The 24,974-nt window shown below is 41.3% G+C and overlaps 1 protein-coding gene across 11 annotated transcripts in view; it reads left to right on the top strand.

Moving 5' to 3' along the window:
* GRIP1 (glutamate receptor interacting protein 1) overlaps positions 1-24,974 on the top strand; it is a 682,479-nt gene that overhangs the window by 563,633 nt on the left and 93,872 nt on the right. For all 11 annotated transcript variants that reach the window (XM_042947102.1, XM_042947098.1, XM_042947099.1 and 8 more), the window contains 2 exons: positions 18,564-18,711; positions 20,592-20,761. In XM_042947102.1, coding sequence (XP_042803036.1) covers positions 18,564-18,711; positions 20,592-20,761 — 318 coding nt within the window. The remainder of the gene's footprint in view (positions 1-18,563; positions 18,712-20,591; positions 20,762-24,974) is intronic.

The following is a 24,974-nucleotide window of genomic DNA, read 5'->3' as shown; positions in this document are numbered from 1 at the left end:
AACTATAGTAGTAGTAACTGCCATTTACAAAGTGCCTATTCTGTGCAAAGGCATTTTATAAACATTATCTCCCTGTGATCTTACCCTCAGAGGTAGGTGTGTGCATATTCCCATTTCAGGAAACAGAGAAAAGAAAACAACTTGCCTGGGTAGGATATAACAGAGCCAGAATTCAAACTGTTATGTCTGATTCCAGAACCTTTGCTTCCAGCAATTTAACCACCGGAGCAGTCTTAATGCAACATTTATAGGATACTTCCTAAAGCTAAATGTTGAGAACTGAACTTGAACCTTCCCCTTGGTCTGTTCTCCCATCTTCCCCATCTCAGGTGGTGATGCCTCCCTCTGAGCAGTTCTCAAACCAGAGCTCTGGGTCATCCTTCATCTTCCCTCACCCTGCTTACACTAAGCTGCCACTTCCTGCCGTCACCGGCTCGGTCCACGTTAGCCTTCCATGCACCTGTCCTTGCCCTCTCACTCACAGATGCAGCCCTCTCTCTCCCAGTCACCTCCCGGCTTGCCCGTCTTCTCTTCACCTCCCATTCCCATTCAAATCTGTGCTCCCACAGAAGCCCCAGAGAGGAACCCATGGCATCACATCATCCTTCCTCAATGTTGCCCCACTAAATTCCAATCAAGTTCAGTTCTGTGCTGTGCCTATGAATCCCTGCATGCTCTGTTCCAGAGCCTTCCCCCCATCTCCACTTTCCATGGTCTCCCAGAAGCTCTCTTCTCTTTGAAACCCTGGGCTTTTTTTTTTGCCCCTCCCCCATACCAGTCTCCCATCCTCAGAGACTTTGCAAGTTCTGTTCCCACTGCTTCAGAAGTGATTCTCCATCCCTTGCACATGAACAAACCCATTCTTTACCCAGCTATTTGGTACATGTCCTTTAATGTCTCAGCCTCAGTGTCACTTCTTCAGAGAGAACTTTCCTGACACCTTGTTTAAATTAGGTCTCCCCATTTTACTTACCCAGGGAATCCTGACCGAAGGTTCATGATAATTATCACCACGATAATGCTCATTTGTTGCTGAGCCAACCTGCTGTCTCCACAATGCTGTAAGCACCAACAGGGCTGGGACAGGAACAGTATATATTTTTTACCAATGTATGTGTGAAGCACAAAAAAAGTACACATTAAATATTTGTTGGATGACTGAAATGCAAACAGCTTAAGGACAGTACCTCTACTGTATTTCACTAAATTGAGAATAAATGTTTACTCATTTCTGAAGAACTCCAAAGGTAGTAGGAAAGGATGCAATAAAGTCCTAAGTAACCAATTCATATTCCTATTCTGATATTCTTATTCGTTCTTCTCTTCCCTCTCATCTCCTCCCCTTCCCTTTTGTCCCCCTCATTTTCCCCCTCCCCTCCACCTCCCTGCCCTCCCCTTCCCTCACCACCATCCTCCCTTTCCTTCCCTTCCCTTAAAGAAGCATTTCCTCCAGGTAACAGACAAAAGCATCAGGGTGCCTAAATCCCGGAGAGCCACTTGGCAGGATTTGGGGTGACTCATAGCCCATGCCCACAGTTGATTTCTTGCCCAAATTTTCATTAGCTATTTTCAATGATTCCAGAACACCATAGTGCCAGAATCTAACAGTACTCTGTTAGGGACTATACCAGACCCTCCTCGAATTAGAGGTACTGGTGTACAAACAACAAATTATTTCTCTCCAGTTCTTTGAAGATTGAGAAGTACTGGGATCAGAGTACAAAGTGACCAGTTATCACCCTGTGACCAGCCCTCCAATTTCAGAAGACCCTTGTTTGAACAGAATAGCAAAGATGAGTCTTCATGATCAAAGTTCCTAATGCCATAGCTTCTGAGAGTTGACCTGCTATGGTGTCTTAGCTGGTTGAAAACTTGGTATTCTGCATTTGAGGTCATTTGAGGATCCTCGGTCTCTCCTTAATTATAACGGTTGCTATTAGTTGGGAATATAAGTCTATTGTATCATCCATACTCGTTGTCCAACCTCTGGTGTATTCCATACCTTTCACCAACATTATGGTTACTGGTAAAAGAGAAAATTCTTAGACACTCCTAAGTGTGATTCCAGATAAACATCATATACTTGAACAAGCTAGATTTTGAGACCTGACATGTTGGGTTCATTAGAGACTTTCATCCTGGCATATTTAAGTTTGTGGCTATCAAAAGGTTAAAAAAAAAAAAAAAAACTACTAAGCTACACACATACTCTCTCTCCCCCCCCCAAAGGGAGGGAGGAATGGTTGTCATTAATTCACAAGAACTGGGTGAAATATTCAAGCAGTATTTTAGCAGCACACATGTAAAATCTCACTGGCTTTTTGCCCTATGCACTTCCATTCATAATGTTGGTTGCCTGCTTCATAGCACCTCTTTGAAATTTTGCTACAGACTATCTGCGATGTCTCACGCTAAAGACATGCTTTGGACTACTCTGGGACCTCTTACTTCTCAGAGATGACTTCTATAACTTGAATGCCTCTGCTGAGTTCTTTAAAAGATAATTTTGCAGAGGGGCACCTAGGTGGCTCAGTTGGTTAAGCATCCCACTCTTGGTTTTGGCTCACCCATGAGCTCATGGTTCCTGAGTGAGTTCGAGCCCCACGTCAGGCTCTACGTTGGCAGCTCAGAGCCCGCTTGGGATTCTGTCTCCCTCTGTCTCTGCCCCTCCTCCACATCCACCCCCCCCCCAAATAAATAAAAATAAACTTAGAAGAAAGATAGTTTTGTGCTGAGTGGTACATTTACCGTGCAGAATCTGCTTCACTGGAGCCTTCCTATACAAACAGAATTGCAATAGAAGTTTGGCAGCCTTACTAGCAGAATTCTTCCACTCAGAAGGGCATTTGGGGGCATAAGGTAGGTTTTAGTGTGGTCAGTCGAGCTGAAGATGCTATTTGGCAGATTTATTAAATATCCCATCTGTGGAAAAAATGAAAATTAACTTAATTTTCATAATTGTACAGTTCAGAGGCTCCATGTGTAAGTGTTTCTTGAGTGCATTGTCCAAGATAAGGATTCATTAGTTATAGATTATAAAACTAAATTCATAGCGGGGTAGATCATCTGAAATTGCAGGCAGAGTAATATTGAAATCATTTACAGCACTTAAAGCTAAGTAAGTGGAAAGGTACATGGAAATCTAACTAATGAGGGGTGTCTGGGTGGCTCAGTCAGTTAAGCATCTGACTTCAGCTCAGGCCATGATGTCACGATTCGTGGGTTCGAGCCCCACATCGGGCTCGTTGCTATCAGCCTATCAGTGCGGAGCGGGGAGGCTGTTTCAGATTCTGTGTCTCCCTCTCTCTCTGCCCCTCCCCTACTCGCATTCTTTCTGTGTCTCAAAAACAAATAAATGTTAAATTTTTTTTTAAAAAAGGAAGGGGCGCCTGGGTGGCTCAGTCAGTTAAGTGTCCGACTTCCGCTCGGGTCATGATCTCAAGGTCCGTGAGTCCAATCCCCACCTCTGGCTCCGTGCTGACAGCTCGGAGCCTGGAGCCTGTTTCAGATTCTGTGTCTCCCTCTTTCTCTCTCCTCCCCTGCTCATGCTCTCTCTCTTCTCAAAAATAAACGTTAGGGGCGCCTGGGTGGCGCAGTCGGTTAAGCGTCCGACTTCAGCCAGGTCACGATCTCACGGTCCGTGAGTTCGAGCCCCGCGTCGGGCTCTGGGCTGATGGCTCGGAGCCTGGAGCCTGTTTCCGATTCTGTGTCTCCCTCTCTCTCTGCCCCTCCCCCGTTCATGCTCTGTCTCTCTCTGTCCCAAAAATTAAAAAAAAAAAAAAAAAAAAAAAAAAAAAAAAAAAAATAAACGTTAAAAAATTTTTAAAAAATAAATAAATAAATAAATAAATAAAAAGGAAATCTACCTAATTAATGATATACTAGAATACTATCCACCTTTTCCATCCTGCCCCTCGTTTCTCTTTCTGTTAAAACTTTGTCTTAATGGCAACGTCACTGCATCTTACAGTAGGCAAACACTCACAGTTCTGGGGACACATACATAATAACTTAATTTTTTGACTTAAGAGTTTTTATCTTTCTGTGGCTAGGTAAAGAAAATAATCCTTCACATCAGATAGGAAGTTAATTAAGCAGCACAGATGAAATCAGCATGTCCTGGGTTTATCCCAGGAAGTAGAGAAGGAGAGAAGTAACAATTTGCGTGGTTCATTTCTGCCAAGCAATATGCAAAGTACTTTACCTGTTTTATCAATCCTAATTATCATAGCAATCCTGTGACATACACTGTTATCCTTATTTTTCATAAATGAATTGTCTTCAAGAGACATCACTACATTAACTGCCCAAGATCACACAGATAATATTGTGGTAAACCTGGGATTAAACCCGATTGACTTCACAGATCTGATTATGTGCCCACAGAAGATTGACAGTCGTTATAGCCAATGTCTGCAACAGTAAATATTAAAAAAAAAAAAGAAACATATATTTTAAGTATGGATGAAAGCTTTGAAAGCAACAGAAAAAATAATGAAATATGTCTTTGTATATTCTAAACCTAAAATTCTGAAATTGAAATGTAAGACTCAGTTCATATTCTTTCAAAACTAAATGTCTTACAGAGAATGTTTAAAAATAAAAGTGAAATCTTATGATTTGAAATATAATCATTTTAGGCCTGGGTGCATTACTGAGAAAAAAAATCGAGAAAATCCCAGAACATCAAATATTTAACATCAAGCACCTAAGAGAGTTCTGAACAACAGGAAGAAAGTGAGACAGTGAATTAATTATCTACTAGTGTTTAATCCTTCAGGCATTTTTATTGATATGAATTATGGTAAAGCTACTCAGACTAAGGGAGTGAGGCATCGGAATCCAGGAACCCTTTTACCTGTTTTTTCTTTGGTCTCTTAATATCTCGTGTGTGCCCAGAGACATCTTCCCAGATTCCTGAGCACTGCATCTACAGCTCACATTTCCATAAGAAACAGAAGTGTTAGGATCTAGCTGGTTTCCAAAGACAAGAAAGAAATAGATAGTTCAGGAAAAGGAACACAAGTATAGTCCCAAAGTAGGGTCTGTGTCCACTTCTTAACCTAGTGAAGAGATCATGAGTGATATTATAGCGCCATCATCTAAGTCAGGGTTCCATAATGAAGGATTTAAAATGGAACAGTTTGCTAGCTCTTGCCCTTTGGCAAAGGCTCTCGCCTTCTTTAATTCTATAATCATGTGCAAAATGTACTTGGATTCCATAGATTCTCAAGTTCCCCACAGAATTACTTGGCTCTTCTTTCTGCTGTGTGTACGGGTTTAGGGAAGTTTTCTACTTTCATCTTTTGATGTATTTCAGGAGTGGTTCCAATTTCTTCTTTATTTTGTAAGGTTTATTTATTTTAAGTAATCTCTACGTCCGACACGGGGCTTGAACTCATTACCCTGAGATCAAAAGTCACACACTCCTCTGACTGAGCCAGGCAGATACCCCCACTTTCTCCTAAGAGTAGTATATCTTAGAGTGACATAGAAGGCTATTTGTCACTTTTGAATGCCCTCTCTGGTCAAGAAACAGATGCCTCCAGAGAAGCCATCTAACTGTGTAAGTGAAAAGATGACGTTCAAAACATACTTCTGAAGGGATATAAGGCTCCCTGGAGATGATATTCTCTAAATTAAGACACCACGGTTAAATCTCAGCATCATCTGCTTAGAGTACTCTCCAATGCCGGAATCCCTTCAGGACCTTCCCTACCAAGCTCTATTTGAACACCTCTGATAACAAACACCTTCCTGCCAACCAACTCCACAGCCGAAACCAAGAGTCCTTCACCTTCAAAGCACAATGGGATTACCTGGAGAACATTGAAAATGTCCATCCCATCCCAGAGGGTTGTCGTGACAAAAAGAACATGATGATATATATGAAAGCACTTTGTAAACTACAACTCACAGTAAAAATGGAAGGCATATCATCATTTATCCTATTAAATCATAATCATTATTAAATAATAATATAATAACCCTACTAAATAATATTCATCCATCATTCCACCCTGCCTAAACTTTTTTAGATCTGACATCCAACTTATTTTCTGTCTTTTCCAGCTATCTCAAACTTTTCTAATTAGGATTTTTGTTTATTTATCATTAATAAATAAGTATTTATTGGGGACTTACCAGATTCAAAACACTAGACTCTGTGCTTATCATTCCTATCTAATGGTCACCATTGGCCCAAGCTGGGAGGCCTCTTAGTGCCTTTGCATTGTTGATGCCCTGGTCAACTTCCTTTGCTTCTTCATTGATAAGGCATTGTGGTTTTTTGTTTTTGTTTTTGTTTTTGTTTTCATATGGTAGTCCTATTTTTACCTTTTTTTAAAATATAATTTATTGTCAAATTAGCTAACATGCAGTGTATACAGTGTGCTCTTGGTTTCAGGCGTAGATTCCCATGATACATTCCTTACATACAACACCCAGTGCTCATCCCAACAAGCGCCCTCCTCAATGCCCATCACCCATTTTCCCCTCCCCCCACTCCCCCATCAACCTTCAGTTTGCTCTCTGTATTTAAGGGTCTCTTATGGGTTTGCCTCCCTTTCTGTTCTATTTTTTCCCCTTCCCTTCCCCCATGGTCTTCTGTTAAGTTTATCAAGTTCCATATGTGAGTGAAAACATGGGCATTGTGATTTTAGCGCATGGTGGTCAAGTTGTTTTTCCTTCTTTTTTCTAGCCATATCTTTAGATCCGTACATTTGCCCGGTATGGCTTTCTTTAAATACTGTCTTTACCTCCTGTAAAAACCCAAGGTCAGCCAGAAATATAGACGCTTTAAATATCTCTAAGTATATTTTTGGCAATTTGCAAGTAAATCGGCTTTTAGGATGTCTGTGTGGTTGGGATTCACTTGTCTTATTTCAGATCCGGTTCCTGGTGAAAAGGATACTTTTTTTTAAACTGTATGTATAAAACCAAATCTAGCACAGGATGCCAGAGAGAGTCTGTCTGTATCTTGCTGTTGAGCCATTCACCCTTCTTGACTGAGTGTTCCTCTTAGTCTTTGGAGGTTAAGAATCCTGAGTAGTAGGAATTCTCTCTCAGGCTGGCAGACACTTATTCCTACTTAAGTAGTTTCTCTGCCTCAGCAGAATCTGATGGAAATTCATCCTTTTTTTTTTTTTTTCTTTTTTTGGATCACTTATCCAGCTCAGAAAACCTGACAGTGACTATTTTTAGACTGAGGAGGAATCAGAGTTTCTGGAAAATGATGATAAGGAATATGATGATTACACAATAGCCATGTATAAATGCCAAATCTTTGTAACAGTCAGGGCAAAGGGTTTTTCACTTTGTGGCAAATATTTCTACTTTCCCATTGACATTGGTCACTTAAAGCCCTGATTCATTTGGCTGTTCACACTTTTTAAAGCAAATAGGACATAAATTTTTTGAGTTTCCTGAAAGCTTGCTCCTAGTAGACAGAATTATGCCCTTTTTTAAAAAGTCATCACATTAGTACTGACTGTGGGAATGGAAGCTTCTGGAGCTTGTGCAGTAAAGAGACATGGCATTGTCTACAATGTGTGCCCCAAGTCACTATGTCTAAACTCATAAATTCCTTTAAGAAATTTTGGGACCTGACTTTTCTCATCCTCTCTTTTAAAAGTTTAATAACTCTTTATTACTTATCTATATGGGACAAGAATGGAGCCAGAGGAATTAAAGTTGGAAGACTTTTATTAGTATCCTACGAAACATGCTTAAGTATCTATAAGTACTATCTGTCAGTCTATAAAATTTAATACTGAGCCCAGCCATGTAAATCCTAACATGATTATTTTATGTATTGTTATTCCCTTAGCCAGGGGCCTAAACTCCTTCATTTGTTTAGTTACTGGGTTCTGGTTTCCCCTGAACTAGCTCCACGGTGAAACATCACTCTACAAAAGGCCAAGAAAAGCCAAGGCAGCCTGGAAGAAGTACAGCAAACTCAGAGAACTTGTATTACCATATGTCAAGATCTGTTAAAAAGCTAAAGTGGTTAAGACAGTATGGTACTGGCATCAGAACAAATTGACCAATGCGACAGAAAACAGTGTCCAGAAACAGACCTATACATATATAGTCCTCTCTTTTATGATACAGGTGACGTTGCAATGCAGTGAGGAAAGAATGGTTTTTTTTCCAGTAATGATGATGGGTCACTTATATCCACGTGGAAAAATATACATCATGACCCTGCCCCGCGCCATGCATAGAAATCAATGCAGATGGATTATCTATCTAAATGTGAAAATTAAATAATAAAGCCTGTAAGCAGAGATTTTTTTTTTTCAGTTTTAACATTTATTCATTTTTGAGAGACAGAACAGGAGCGGGGGAGGGGCAGAGAGAAAGGGGGACACAGCATCTGAAGCAGGCTCCAGGCTCTGAGCTGTCAGCACAGAGCCCGACTCTGGGCTCAAACCCACGAACTGTGAGATCATGACCTGAGCCAAAGTCGGGCACTTAACCGACTGAGCCACCCAGGCACCCCAGTAAGCAAAGATTTCTTAAAGAGAACAATAAAGTACCATAGAAGAAAAAAAGAATAAGAACTTCTCTTCATTAAAAGACACCATTAAGAGTCTGAAATGGTAAACCAGAGAGGTGAAAATCGTATTTGCAAACCATATATCCAATACAGGACTCCTATCAGCGTATGTTATTTTTAAATTCCCACAAATCAATAAGCCAGACAACGTAATGGAAAGTTGGGAGGCAAGACTTGGGCAGACACTTTATGAAAAACAGCTATCCAAGTGGCCTATTACCCGGGAAAGATTGCTCAACACCTTAGTCATCAGGTGAATGCGAAGGGAAACCCCAGCGTAATACCACTGCACACCTACCTGAATGGCGTAAGTGGAAGAGACTGACCACAGCAAGAGGTGACAAGCATGTGGAACCACTGGAACTCTCATTCCCTGCAGGCGACAAGATAAATGTATACAACTCCTCTGGTTGAACACACCCCACAGCCCAACAGGTCAGTCCTAGTTATGACTCCCACAGACATGCATTCCTGTGTTCACCAAACGACATACTAGAATGCTCATGGCAGCAATATTTGTAATAGCCAAAAACTGGAAAATACCTAAATAGTAGCATGGATCAATTATGGCATATTCACCAAATGGAATAGTATATAGCAAGGAGAATGAATGACCTAAAGTTACTCCCCAAAATGTGCGTGAATCTAACGTATTATCGAGCAGAAAAGCCAGAATCAGAAGAGTAAAACATGGGTGTATTTTCTTAAAAGTCCAAAAATAAGCAATGCCAACCTATGCTGGTAGAAGCCAAGATAGTGGTGACCTGTGGGACAAGGGCGTGATTTAAAGGAATATAAAAGCGGGAGCATTCTTTAATGCTGGTACCATTCTATTTCTGGGTCTGGCTATGGATACACAGATGTGTTCAGTTTATGAACATATATCAAGCTGCTAACTCATGATTTATGCATTTCTCTATATGTTTATTATACTTCAATAAAAAGTTTAAAAAACGCTATAACCCAATAAGCAAGGTATAAAAAATAACAGTAGCAGTCATGTAAAATACAGGGAGGGGGCCAAGATATTCCAAAGTTAGTAAAATTACCAGGGTGAGCTGCTGTAGAGAACGAAAGTCAGTCATCAACCATGCTTTAGCCAAACCTAAGGGACATGGGACATACTACTGAGTTTCACTGACTTTGGACTCTTACAAGGCAGTAACTATGCAAATTGTCTCCTTTAACTCCCTAAGAAAAACAGGGCTTAAGATACAGTTCATTTGAACATGGAAGGTACGCTTTGTTGTACTGGGAATATTTCCCAAGCAGTGTATTTTAAGAAGCAAAAATAAATTGGCAATTTTTGTTGAAAGTTAAAAAAAAAAAATTATTAGAGTTTAGCTCATCTGAAAGAGATTGAAATTATTAGTAGCATGATTTGAATAGGCTATCACTAATAAAAATACTTTTAACTAATGGGTACATTGAAAAGCACCCCAAAGGTACTTTTTATCTGAATGAATGTAAGGCAGGCAGAGCTAATAATACCGTGTAGTCTTTCTGCCACCCGGGGAGGTTCTAATCAAGTCTTGTGCTCTGATTGAAATGCAGAGCTCAGAGTGGGAAAACTGATTAACAAAATAAAAAATCCGGAGTGTTTCCCATGCAAACAGTCATCAGCGTATCTTATGTAATTATGTAGGCCATAAATCAACACAGCGTGCAAGGGCTTCAGCCATAGTGTAAATATCTTAATGACTGAGACGTCTTTAGCCATGAATAATTTATATCTACATGATCCATTTTTCTCAACCATGCTTCACTTAGGCAGGACAGACTAATCTGCTGTCAGGGGATGGGCTCTTGATTACTTCTTCCCGATTTTTCTTCTGTTTATTTTTCTCATTTTGACACACTCCATTTTTCCCTCTCGCACTTTCTTAAATAAGGGTGCCTCATTCATCCACCCTGTCTGCTTGCTTTTACTTTTGCTATGCATCTTATTAGACATCTTGGAATAAAGCCAGGGCTTTTGGACTTCTACTTTTCATAAGGCCCTCTGTAAATGGAATGAGGTGGCAACTAGGGAAATAGGGTTAATACCACAAGGCAGTATGAGCTTCTTGATGTTGTTGTGGGGAAACATTTATTATGGAAAGCAATTGCCAGAAAAGGCTAATGATCAATTAAACGTTAGCATTTGTAGATCCCCTTCTGTGATGCGGAAAGTAACTGCCACATGGGTAATGCTGGAGAGCTTACTTGCTAAAATAGTTTTGTTGTTTTCTTAGAGCCCATTAAAATAAAGGCAGCAGAGAAACATTCAGATCAAATTCTATGTTACCTAAAACGCAGACAGACAGTCCTTATGGACAGGGAACTTTGGTCACCTGTGGATCAAATGACAAACTTGAGTAATTTTCCTAGAAACCTGGAAATCACATCCTGTTTGACAGCTCATTATTTTTTATAGGACATTGACTCTACCATATTAAAGATTTCATTAGAGGGGAAAATTGCCAGCATTATACGGCCTGCGGTTAAAAAAAAAACAAACTAGAAACGTCTTGAGGTTCAGCAGAATCATTTTCCATTGTGGAATCCACTAGTTTTCCTATCCTATACCCCCATCTTCTTGGCAAGGGATCCCTAGGGGTTACTAGAAGGAAGGGACAGTACACTATCATCTTTGAGTCCCCAGTACCTTCTGATGTTCCTGGCATATAGTTAGCACTCAATAAATGTATTTTTAAAGTTCATTTTGTTGCAAGAATGGTGACTTACCCTGCAGATTTAGAAAGCTCAGTTCTGTGGGAAGTGAGGTAGGTGATCTTCTAACCTGGCAGGAATCTGGTTAGGCTTCTCATCTCCTGGTAGTACATTAATCCTGTAACTGATTTATCCGATGTCCAAAGCAAATGGATCTGGTCTCAGTCACTTATATAAAATGCCAACATACTAAGGTCTTCCTGCAGAGAACCATCTTGAATCATCTAATAGCCAACTTCTGTTGGAAACCCAAGTGAGGGAGAAGACTGATATCTAGGAAAGATCCCCAGAGAGACATCCCGTCTGTCTAAGCTAGGATCTGCCTTTAGATCAAGTTGACTACCACATTAGCTTATTCCATTATGGAGACACTATCATTGATTTGCTTTTTAATTTTATTCCTCAACGTTGATGAAGGAACAGCCATTGGAAACTACCTCTGTGTCCTATTATAAAAATGTGTTGAGGGTCACCTAGGTGGTTCAGTTAAGCACCTAACTCTTGATTTCAGCTCATGTCATGATCTCATGTTCATGGGATTGATCCCCATGGTGGCCTCTTCCCCAAGCCCGCTCACACTCTCTCTCTGTCTCTCAAAATAAATAAACATTTTTAAAAAGGTATTGAGGATACTCCCATTATATCAGCACGATAGACAGACAGATAGATAGATCTATATCTAGATAGATAGTAGATAGATAGATAGATAGATAGATAGATCTGTATATAGATATAGATTATAAAACCCCATGGGAGAGAGATCTTTTAAAGCTTCCCGCTAGGAGAACCTTTATTTCCACTGCAAGGACTAGAAGACTTCCCCCTTTCCAATGGTGATAACTGCATAATTGACCATGTTTCCTTTATTGTCCGAATTTCCAGGAATCTCAGAGTAATATTTTTTTTTTTTTCACTGAAGCAAAAGTCACTAGGTGGCTCAGTCAGTTAAGTGTCCAGCTTTTGATTTCAGCTCAGGTCATGATCTCACGGTTTGTGGGTTCCAGCACCACATCGGACACTGCACTGACAGCAAGAAGCCTGCTTGTTATTCTGTCTCTTCTCCCTCTCTCTCTCTCTCTCTCTCTCTCTCTCTCCCTGTGCCCCTCCCCCACTCACGCTCTCTCAAAATAAATAAACTTAAAAAAAATAAAGTGTAGACCATCAGCTCTGTGTAGTTGCAAAACTTAAGCAGTCACTTCCTATTCCCCTCTGCCTCCACACCCTGGCAACTACCAATCTACTTTCTGTTTCCTTGAATTTACCTATAGTTCAGAGTCATTTTTGCAATTCATTCAGACCATTTCTATTAACCCCTGTGGGCAAGGCACTTGTAGGCTCTTTTTCTTCTTCCTGATTCTTTCTTTATATCACATATTTCATTTAAAGCAAGCAGCCTCCAGACTTTGTGGAAAGAAGTTGCATGGAGATATATACAAACAAGAATATCCTCCTTTTTACCTCTAGAGCCACTCGCCACCCCTCTCCGTGCCACTGTGTGCTGTGACCTATATGGCCCACATAATGGGCTCTCATGTCCCCTGGCTCCAGTTGGGTTTAGCTAATAGGGAATCATGGCAGAAGATGAGAGGGAGGGAAAACAGTGATGGAGGGTGTTATTCCCGAGCTTCCTCCCTATGGATTCACTGGGGATGGCTATGTCCTTTGACTCAAGGTCCCAGCTCCTGTCAGGTAGCCCTTTCCACACAGACCTTTCTGAATCCGCATTTCACTAAGAGTTCTAGCCTTTGCTTCTTCAGGACAGTGTAGCAAAATGCTCTTTGGTTCTGGCCCCACAGTATTACATCATCCTGGTGGTTTCCCTCTAAGTTGCCCACAGCTTTCTAAATATTTCTTTTATTAAACTTTCATCAAATTATCCTGATTTGAGTGTGTCATCTGTTTCTTGCAAGGACCCTGACTCAAACAAGCATATTCTACTCTGTGGTTCTGTTTAGCTATAGGTCAACATGATACGCTCAGAGTCCTCTGCAGAGAAGCTGGTCTGGCAGATTTTCCTAGGGCCAGAGAATTCTTCTCAAAGACACCCAAAGCATTCACATCTCTTCATGGTTTTAAGGCACAGGACCTTTGTGTCAATCCCTAAATGATAACAGTCTGTTTTAAGAGCTCATAATCCTGGAGGTGGTTTCTTTACTTGACCGTTTTCAGTCGCTATAATACCCACTTACGGAGCTGGAATGATCAATGAGCTCAAGTCCCATCTGAAAGAAGGTGGGTTCCCTTTCTGCCAATGCATTGTTCCCTAATTCTTTCATTGTTAGATAAACTCAAACACTTCTCAGTCTGATATTGTGAGACATTAGATGGAATTCATTATAGCAGGCTTAGAATTTAGACAAGAGAAAAATCTTCCTCATCGTCAACATTACCTATGTCATGCATATGCAGCCTGTTACAAGAAGAGCCATTGAAAGGATTTAAGCATAGGGTGAACATGATCCCAGCTACACTAAGAACTACTTCAAACAAAAAAATATGATTTAAATTTCTGTATCATCAATATAGTTCGCATAACACCTTGAACAAAATGATAGGTGTGTATGCTTTCTCTCGTTCCGCCAATATCACTGAGCACCTACTGTGTACATAGATATTGTAGACTGTGGAGTCACAGTCATGAGGAGGGCATTCACAGTCATGAAGAGCTGCATGGAGCTTACACTTTTAATTGAAGAACTATTAGGGGCGCCTGGGTGGCTCAGTGGGTTGAGCGTCTGACTCTTGATTTCAGCTCAGGTCATGATCTCATGGTTTGTGAGATTGAGCCCCGCATTGGACTCTGTGCTGACAGCATGGAACCTGCTTGGGATTCTCTCTCTCTCCCTCTCTCTCTCTGGCCCACCTCTGCTCTCTCTCTCTCTCTCAAAATAAATAAATAAACTTTAAAAAATAAAGAACAATTGGATAAACAGCTAATTAAACAACTAATTGTGGAATTACATTTATTAGAAGTCCTGCAAAGGAAAAAAGCAGGGTTCTATAAACACATTTCACAGGCAGGTTGACATGGTTTTCAGATCGGGGCAGGAATCCCTGAAGAAGTTACATTTAGCAAGGCAGTGGTGAAGTAGGTGAAGGAGAAACTGGGCGGGGGGTGGGGGGGGGTGGTTTGGAACATTCCAGGTAGACAGAACCATATATATAAGGGACCAGAGGCAGGAAGGCACAAGGCATTTTTAAAGAATTGAAGGAGAAGTAGGGGGTAGAGCAGAGAGAACAAGAGCAGAATGATGGAAATAAAGCTGTTGAAGTGAGCAGGAGCCAGGTGTAGGTCCTTGTAGACCATGTTAAAATGTTTTACCCCACGAGAACAGTCATTGAAAGGATTTATGCATGGTGTTCACATGATGAGATCTATGTGTTTTTTTTTTTTAAAATCACTGGAAGGTGGAGGCCATTCGAGGATAAAGGGATATCAGATGATGGTAACTTGGACTGAAAGAGTGATTGTGGAGATGGAAAGAAATGGTGAAGTTGAGAGCTACTTAGGAACAAGAGGCATTTGGGAGGATGCGGGAGACGATGGAGTTGAGATGACTCCTAGGTTTCTGGCTTGCATGATGGAATATAACAGGCGTCATTCACTGGGAGAAGGAAACATGGATGGGAACCAATGGAGTGTGGTGAGCTCGCTATCAGTTTTACACGCATTGTGTTTGTTGTGCTCATGAAACATCCAAGAATTGTTCGAGGTGGCGGGGGTGGCAGTGGAAGCTCAGAGGAAGGGTATGTGCTGGACACATAGATTTAAGAGTGATGGTGGTCAAGTGAAACTGGGCTCCTAAGGAGAAAGAATAGAAGGCTGAGCTCATATTCAATAAACTGTTGTCAACAATTCCGGATCGTCTTTACATGAGATAAGCACCTTCCTTCCTGTGCCATCTTTATTTTCTCTGGGTAAGTTAGGACCTCATTGTGACACAGTCCTGCTAGAAACTTAAACTTGTGCCCTGGAAACCCCTTAATGTGAAATCTTTATATTATGTAATGAGAGTACAAGGGTGGGAGACCATCCCTCAAACTCAGTCTTTAAAGGATGTTACTGTTGTTATCAAAATATTTAACAGTCTGATGTCTTGCATATCATCTTGGTAAACACCAGCTGTATACAGTCACTTTATATCCAGCAGCTCACCTCTTCTACTCATTAGTAGGATATTGGAATTTAAATTTAGCTATTGCATATCTTTATAAAGTTTATTGACCTTCTCTAGTTTTCTGATTCCCACGAGGCTCTTCCTTACCTGACATTGCTATCTCTCTGTAGAGTCACAGATTATCAGGGTTAGAGAGCTTTTTATTGAAGTCCTCTAATTTTTCAAAAGAAGAAAATGAGGTCAAAGGGAGACGATGGCTTGAGCCACATGGTAAGTTGGTAGCATAGCCAGGCATCACCCTCCGAGCCTCCAGCCCTGAGCCCAGCTTAGAAGTACACTGTTTCTTCCCTTAACCATGACTTTAAATGTCTCTTCTCAGAATTCTGAAGCTTTGTAAAGTTTAAAAGAAACTCATTAGTTGCACATTAGGCTCTCCCAAAAGGAAATGCTGCACTTGTTCCTTTGAAGCCTTACTGGAGAAAGTACTACTTAGAGAGAACCTGTTATTCTAGTTCCCATTCACAGAGGGGCACCAGAGCAGCTGTGGGTCTGATCTCTCTTCTCTTCTAAATTAATGGCGGCAGAAGATCTGGTTCCCTTTTTCTGTGCTTCTTTCCTCCACCCCCCATAAATCACTTTAATTGTGTGCACATCATCTACTTCAGAGTCTAAGGGAACCTGATACTTGTTCTAGACTCACTCCATTCTCATCAGTCTAATACCAAAACCCCTCTCCAAATGGAAAGATCCATTATTCAGTGACAGCAGGACACTGACAGGCACTTACTAAGCTAAAAGGATGATGGGAGCAAAGGTCTCCCATTACCTCCTTAAACCTTTTTTGTCAGCTACTCATATGCATTTAATGTGTAGCACTTCGCTTGTGAATTTCGGTTTGCCTCCTTTCCTACCAACAATTTCTCCTAATTGTTCCATTCTTCTAAGACACTACAACCTGATATAGCACCTTTCCCTTCCTCTCAAAATGTTCTGAAAGACTAATTAGATCCTTAAAGAACAAAAAGTTAAAAGCTTTTTGCGAGTAATCAATTCCCTGCAAGTTTGCTAATATTTTTCTGTTTCTTGGTAACATGTTCCACAACATAGGCTGATAATCTCTTTAAAAACTCTGATCCTTAATCGTGATGTAATGTTTTAAGAAAAATGCATGCATAGCGTGTACTAGATAATGGTTGATTATGGTTTTGTTAAAAATTTACACCTGCAAATACCTAGTTATAAATAGCTGCCCCTTAGAATTCAAGAAAGGTACATTGGAGGGATAGACTCCAGTGAAAAGCCCTATCAGGATCCAGATTTAGCTTTTAACAAAGACCCAAACTTAAAATACTAGCTTCAATATGATAGAAGGTTATTTATCGGGAGATCTCCAATCTCTGGATATAGGGTTTCAGAAACCTAAGCTTCCTCTGTGTGGCTTCCTGCTCTTGTCTACATGGTTGAAGATGGGTCACCAGTTCTGGGCCCACACCGCAACAACAACAAGGAGGAAATGAGATAGAGGAAAACACAACCATCATTTTGAAGAGCACATTCAGAAGGGCTCACTTCCCATTGGCTAGTACGAGGTCACATGGCTGCACCTCCCAGCAAAGGAGGCCAGGAAATGTCCTTAGCTGGGCAGGACATTTGCTCAGCTAAAACTTGGAAAGCTTATTACTGAAGAAAGAAGGGAGTGTGGGATATCAAGGAACAACTCTCAGCTTCTGTCATTCGTAAGAGATTAAGTTGTAAGTAACAGAGAAAATTTATTACTTTCATTTGTTAAGCCAAGGAAATTTATTCGACATGGAAAAAAAAGTGGAAGAATATCTGTGATCGTCACCTCCCAAAGCTATCTATTAAAATCCAGCCGAGTCTGTGGGAAGTGATTTTGGAAATTAGTCCTTCTAAAATTATTCCTTCTATTCTTGGGGTGATCATTTCACTGTGTATACGAATATCAAATCCTTACATTGTTCACCTGAAACTAATGTAATATGCCAAACTATACCTAATTAATTAATTAAGTCCTTCTGGAGTTCTATAAAGATAATGGGAGAAAAGGCCCTGCTGGACCAGAGCTCACATGAGGGTCAACCTTGCTAGGGAGCATGCTCACGGAAGGGGAGGACAGCAGACCTCAGGGGGTGAAGCTTGAGGCACCAGATTATGTGCGTTTGCCTTAGCCACAGAACTTTGACTATCAGAGTTGAGAAGCGAGCAGAATCGTCTCCCCTAGTGAAGGAAGGACAACTAAAACAGGGGTAACAAGGCCTGACAACTATTTATTGCACACCTCCTATGTGCCAGTCATTATGCCAGGCACTGAGGATGTTGCGATCAATAAGATGTCATCTCTGCCTTCCCAGCAAGCTTGCAGTCTGGCAAAGGACAGAAGCATGTAATCCACACTGGCCACTATGAAACAGTGAGGCGTGTGCCACAACTGAAGGCATCTAGCAGGCTATAGGAGCACGTGAGAAAGTGATCTCCCAAATCATGAGTCAGGAGAGGCTTCTCAGAAGAATTGATGTTTACACGGAGTCCCCAAGTAGGAGTTAAAGGAATAAAGAGTGTTCCAAGCCAAAAGTAAAGCATGTGCGGTGCAAAGTCACTCCTGAGGGTGAGGTGACCTTAGATCAGGTCTGGAATAAAGAAAGATCCAAAGGATTTACAAATTCAACTTAGGGTATGCATCCCCAGCATTCGGCTATTTAGAGACATCATCTCTTCATCCTTCTCTCCCATCCATCCATCCATCCATCCACAGTAGATGCTGAGATGTTTGAATTAATTAATTTTTAAAACTGTTACTGAGAAACCTAGTTTTGCCAGGCACTGTGCCAAGTGATAAAGAGGGCATAAAGATATACAAAACATTATCCCCAGTGATGTGAAGCTTAAATTTTAATCGAAGAGATAAATCTGTGCACATATTACCAGATACGCAAGCTGAATAGAACATGCCTAAAACGTGTCCTAAAACATGCCCTAAGAAGTTACCACTGGCAGGGGTCATGTTACCTGGAGGGAATGTAAGTTTCAGTGCTAACATTACCAGACCAACATCAGACTGAACACTCTCCACATTTCTCATGTGTCTGTGTTTGCTTATTGGGTTTCTGTTTTGTTTTGTTTTGTTTTGTTTTCTGATATTTGTTCTTCCATAGATTCTGTGGCAACAGCGTCCGGGCCACTGCTAGTTGAAGTTGCCAAAACTCCTGGTGCCAGCCTTGGGGTTGCCCTGACTACCTCGATGTGCTGTAACAAACAGGTCATTGTCATAGACAAAATCAAATCTGCAAGTATTGCGGACAGGTGAGTGTTGTAGAAAGTGCCTACGTTTCAAAGCTGCATGAGTGTTAAAATATATATCTACATATATTTCCACACGCATATACACACGTGTCATACATACACATATACACATGCCTTCACACACGTGCATATCTGATTTTAAAAAGAGCTCTTCTGCCCATCTCTACAAGATTCATCAAGAAAACAAGTTACGGTTCTAGGGCTTAAAAATTAGCCCACCTGTCAGCCACCCCAGATGTTATGTTGCCTCATCCAGATGTTTGGTGTGGCCTTTAGGAAAAGGAAAAAAAGGAAGTCAAGCAACTGAACAAGTTTCCCTGCCATGTTCTAGGGTGATAGATTGGTTTTGCTGTAAGGTAGCTAAGTATATCTTTTGCGTGCTCCATTTAGAGAAGTCATGGGTTTTCGTGAACTGTTAACAGTTAAATCTTGCCACCATAAAATCTTATTCCTTTTTTCTTAAATAAGTAAGACAATATTTTTGAAATAATGCAGTCTTTAAAGAGAGGTCTTATGCTGTCACGGAATGTTAATCTTAGGGTTTCACAATCTTCAAGGGCCCCTGAAAACATCATTCATTCCTATGACACAATAAAAACAAAAGCCCTTTTTCCTGAGTTCTTTTTGCGAATTAATATTTTAGACTTACAAGGTGAGAAGCGGGGAAGAAAGACTACCTCACCCCCTAATAAGTTATTTCACAGCTCCTGATAGGAACGCCCCCCACCCCACCTTCACAGCTGAAGCTCTTTAAGTGCTCCCACTTGAACTTTTTTTTTTAGACAGAAGGGATGAGTTGAAATGCTTTTTTGTCTTGAGAAGTAGACTGCTTTCACTGTGGAAGTCTCTAGACGTACTCCAAAAGGCCCAGCCTCCCTTGCATGTTCCCAGCCTCTTTTTCATATGCCCTCGCCTTACCTGGGAAACCTCCAACTCAGACGCAGTAACCCGCAGCAACCCCTGTCTTGGTCAGTCTACAGCTCCACTGTGGTCTTACCCTACATTCAGCCCTTTAACAGTGACGGCCATTGATCCAGGGGTGTTCTCCAGTTCAATGGTGCAGGATGCTTTAATTTTCTCCCTCTGTTTTTTTTTCCCGTTCCGCAGGGGGTAACCAGTTTAAGGAGCTGTCCACTTGACTGGTACGTCGGGATGCTGACTGCTGTGTTTGCTTTTCTCAACTCATGCAGTAGCCAGTCTCTTGAGTTCAGCAAGGTGTAGCTCTAGCCCCCGCTTTCCCTTCACTCACCACGCAGGCCTCCTTTATGGCTCTTTTGACTCCTGCATAATTTCCATCGCCATCGAGAGCTTTTGTACTAATCGATGTTTAACTCGAAAATAACAAAATATAATACAGTAGTAAAGAACTGGTGATTTGGCAGCTTGTGTGAGAGAGTTCTGAAAAAAGCATTAGCTGAACCTCCCCGAGTTATTCCCATTCACACATAAACTAGTTGTAAATGATCCTGTTCCAATTATGTGAGTCACATCTTGACATCCTGAACATTGACCAGCTCATATTTATAGATATACAAACCAACAAGGAAAAATCACGGAAGAATGTCAAGGGGAAAAACATTCCTGTTCTTCTCTTCCCTCCCACACACTTCCCTTCAACTTCTGGCACCACCACCCTGAAATAATATGATTTCTTAAGAGGCACAAGAGAAGAACATTTCCTTGAGTTTTTCTGTATCTCCCACATTCCTCTTCATACGCAAGGTGCTTCACATTTGACAGATGGTGTTTCCTATAACACTCAGAGTTTTCCTTTTTTAAGTAAATGCAAACCGCGTGAAATGTTAAGACTACGAAGGACATGAAAGTCATGTTCCAAAGACGAGAGCACTCATCGCACTGAGTATTTCTCCTTTCCGTAGATGTGGCGCCCTTCACGTGGGAGATCACATCCTGTCCATCGACGGAACCAGCATGGAGTACTGTACATTGGCAGAAGCCACCCAGTTCCTGGCCAACACCACTGACCAGGTCAAGCTTGAGATTCTTCCCCATCATCAGACCCGCCTGGCCCTGAAGGGACCTGAGCATGGTGAGAAGGATCCATCTGGATAAATCTCTTTATCTTGCTTTTACAGTTATTGCTTCTCTCCCAGAATTAGAAGCAGAAAGACACAGAGGCTAATTCTGGCTTTATCATTTCTTTCAGAGCAGCGGGTTATCTTTTGTTTACTTTCCTTCGTCTCCCAGATCCTTTTTCCTGAGCCAAATGTAATTTATTTGAAACCTCAAAATTGAGGAAAGAAACATTGTTTGAAATAGAATTTTCAGGCTTGTACTATTTGATATTTAAAAAAAAAAAAAAAAAAAGGAGAAGAAGAAGAAGAAGACTTTGTTGCAAATTGAGTGTGAAGAGAAGGGGAATAATTTGACTTCCTGTTACTCAGAGTGAATGTCCACTCTACCTCAAGGACGATGAAGGCAAATTATAAAATTCTCACTTTTTAAAAATAATTATAAAATGGGTATTAATGGCAGACGCTTCAAATTTGGGGAGGAGAAAACAGTTGTGTGAAAGGTTGACTTTCTCTACAGTTTGTCTGTTTGCCAGAATAGCTTTTACCTTAGCCCTTCCATAAAGGAACGACCTTAATGATGAAATATCTTTCCTGGGCGTGTCAGAATATTTGACTGCTTTTATTCAGTAACAAGTGTCAGCTGAGGGGACCTACATTTTCACTGCCTGAAGCTCACAGGTACATTTGCTAAGTGTTTGTACACCATCCACCTAAGCATCTTTAAACAAAACCCAGTACAAGAGAAAGGACTTGGAGCCCAAAATCACATTGAAGAAAGACTCTTCAAGGGGGTTCTTTGTTCCAACTCCTCTCTCCTTTCCCTTAAGTCAAGTGCCCCCCTTTTTCATTCCCTGAAATCGATTCCTTGAAGCTTCACTAGTGCTGTCAGGGGGCCCTAATGGAGAAGAGCACTTTTTTTTGTATGTTTAGAGAAAGAGAACAATTTTCTCCGGAATTGAAATTTTGTTTGTGAAGAGATCATTTGTATTATGTGTCTCCCACCTTCTGAAAGACACCGCGCTTTTCCACAGTTTGAAGAAAAAACAGAGGGACCGGTTAATTTTCATACTGAATGAGTCAGCTGGATGCAACCTTTTTTAATTAAATGGAGCTTAGACAGCCCTGGAGCTAATGAAAATCTCTAGTACAGCATTACCTTTATCAGATTTTAATTTTACACAATGGAGCCGAGAAGTGATGCAGTATAGGCAGGTTATGAAAAGAAATTCTGCCTCATTTGCCTAGAAGTGGGAAGGGGCTCCAGGAGGTACAGGTCATGGGAATGCACACCGTTCCGGTCAGGAGACCCCTTGGGACACCCTGGCAGAGGGGAGAGATTTCTCAAACTCAGTTTCTTCTAAATTAATCTGAAGCCGTCACTGGATTTGGAGCACAGGAGGTAAAAGGATATACACTGTGTAGTGCTTTCTCAGCCTGAGATTTGGCTTGGTAAATCCTGCTATCGGTGAATCAGAAATATGGAGCAGACCCTTGCAAAATGTCATTATCTTCAGCAACCTCATTTCCCCCTTTTTATTTGCCCTGTATATAAATCATAAATAGTCCAAATAGTTTCCAACTCGTGAAATATTAAATATTTTTACCTGTCAAGACAATTTGAGAGGATGAATGTATATACTAAAATGCACGAAGACCAAGAACAAATTTTTTTTTTTTTTAATATGGAAGCCCTGTTGTCATTGTGACTTTTCAGAGGGGTGCAGGGTCGGGGCTGGTAATTTAAATAATTCAAGCTTCCATTTCTGACCCCATCATCTACACTTTGGCTAAAAGTTGCTCATCATCTTTCTTCTCTAGCCTACAGGCATCTCCCTACAGTTTACATTAAAATCAGACTTGCATTTCCAAGAAGGCAAAAGTATTAGCTCCTAAACATAATTAAATCACAGTTAAGAATAGGGGGGAATGCCCCCCCCCAAATTATGTTGTTTATAATTCTCAAACTTATGTTTTTCTATGTGGTAGAGTGGTTTTACATAGTTTTTCCCTTTTTCCACAAGAGAGTTCTGGCTATCTTTTCAGGAAGCCTGATCCCTGAACACTTCTGTCTCATCCCATGGTAGATGGAAATATATTTCCCACATTTTGTTTCACAAGAAAGCATCCACCATAGTGTTTTCAGAGAAATAAAGAAACGGGCACATCAGCTAGGAAAAAAAGAGATTAACTGTGCCTTTCGCTGGTAAATAGCATTAATGGGGCACCTGGGTGGCTCAGACAGTTAAGCGTCCAACTTCGGCTCAGGTCATGATCTCACGGTCCGTGGGTTCAAGCCCCTCATCAGGCTCTGTGCTGACAGCTCAGAGCCTGGAGGCTGCTTCAGATTCTGTGTCTCCTTCTCTCTCTGCCCCTTCCCCACTCAAGCTCTGTCTCTCTTTCTCTTTCAAAAATAAATAAATATTGAAAAAATTTTTAAATAGCGTTAAAAGTGCTTACAAGAATGAGTTCTCAATAAGATTAGAAATTGTTCCTACTGAGGGTATTTGGGGGACATAATCATGATTGAAGTTCATGAAACTTTGAAAGAGAAAATGGGAGCAGAATCGCAAGGCTCAATAGAGTCAGGGCCCGGAAGACCTTCCATTTTTGAGTTCCAGGAGCAACGACAAAAGCAGCTGTTGCCTATGCCCCTCAGACATCCCAGACAGGGCAAGAGGGTACAGTTAGAAGAGAGAACAAACCAAAGGACCCTCCACGTCAGATACTTCTTAAGACTCCAACAGTGATGTCATCATGGAAGATGTAAAAAGTATTCTATTTTAACTTGCTGTTTATGTATCTGTATCAAATCTCGGAACGCCCGCAGGAGGCAGTGTAGTGCGGGTGGGCTGAAGGCAGGGATTCTTGAATCAGATTTCCAAACTTAACTGGGTGCTACCATCCTTAAATATGCCCGGTAATGTCCAAAGTCCTTCTTAACCAACTGGGTCAGAGAGTGTGGATTTCTAAAGTCCATTCACTATACCCTGCCCTCATTTGAAACGCAGACCATACTTTGTAAAAAGGACATCGGAGTGGCTGTTGGGGTCAATGAGCCAGACCCAGCAATGATTGCGTCTTGGTAAAAAGTCATCTTACACTCCCCAAAAGAGAATGAGGATGGGGAAAGATAACCCATCATGAACTTCCCCTGCAACACTCTTTATCGCGAGGAAAATGCTGCCGCAGTGTAGACATGCACACTCTGGCTGATTCCTATTCACTTATGCATTCATTGATTCATCAGTCATCATGGACTAGGCACTATTCTAGGTGCTATAAGACATCTAGTGAGGGAGACAAAGTAAATTCCCATCCTCGTGGAATTTCAGTATAGAGAGACAAATATTTAAAATATGTTAAATAAATAAAGCCACTTCAGACTGTAATAAGTACTATGAAGAACATGAAATACTAATGGGGTAGCATGGAGTCGGGCATATTCAGCCTGGGCTGGGGAGTGGTCAGAACAACTCTGAGGAGGTGGTGGCCCCTTAGCTGAGACCCAAAGGAGAAGAAGGAGTCAAGCGAACTGCAACCACGCAGTCAACTGGGTGAAGAATACACGAGGCAGAAAGAATGGCAAGGGCAAATGCCCTGAGGCAGGAAAGCAGCCTGGCTTGTTCTAAGAACGGCAGTAAGACCAATGGTGGCTGAAACAGTCAATGATGGGGAGAGTGATAGGGGATAAGACTGCAGAGATAAGTAGGGGTCACATTTGATTCTCTTTGTAATTGTACCCCATTGAAGTAGCTTAAATGGGAGTGACATGATCCACCTTATATATTTAAAGGATTACCAGGTCATACAGATACTGGGAGGAAAGTATGCAGTTGATGAAGTGGGGAGCCAAGTCTGTAGGTGTTGCAGAGGTTAGGTAGAGGAGGTGATGGCTTGGAACTAGAATGGTGGAGAGGCAGATGGAACCCAAACCAGAAACAGCAGCGGCACGGGAGGAACCGGCTGGGCCGCCTAGGGCTGTAGAATTATGGTGGCCATGCAAGTGATACTCTCTCAACCTAAGTGTCCAGTGAGTGAGATTTGTTGAGTGAGAGATACGTATTTCCTTCAAAAGATACTTTATTTGTTGGCAAGTAGAGCGAAAGTAGGCAGAATCAATATTATCCGTAAGAGTTCATCTGTTTTTATCGAGTGTACCGGCACCGTGCAAGCACCTTGCATATAGACCCGTGGGCATAATTCTCACGGTGGTCCTGCAGGGGCGAT

This window comes from Panthera leo, chromosome B4, assembly GCF_018350215.1.
Source record: "Panthera leo isolate Ple1 chromosome B4, P.leo_Ple1_pat1.1, whole genome shotgun sequence".
NCBI lineage: Eukaryota > Metazoa > Chordata > Mammalia > Carnivora > Felidae > Panthera > Panthera leo.
Note: the sequence above shows the minus strand (reverse complement) of the source record. Positions and strands in the feature narration are given on the sequence as shown.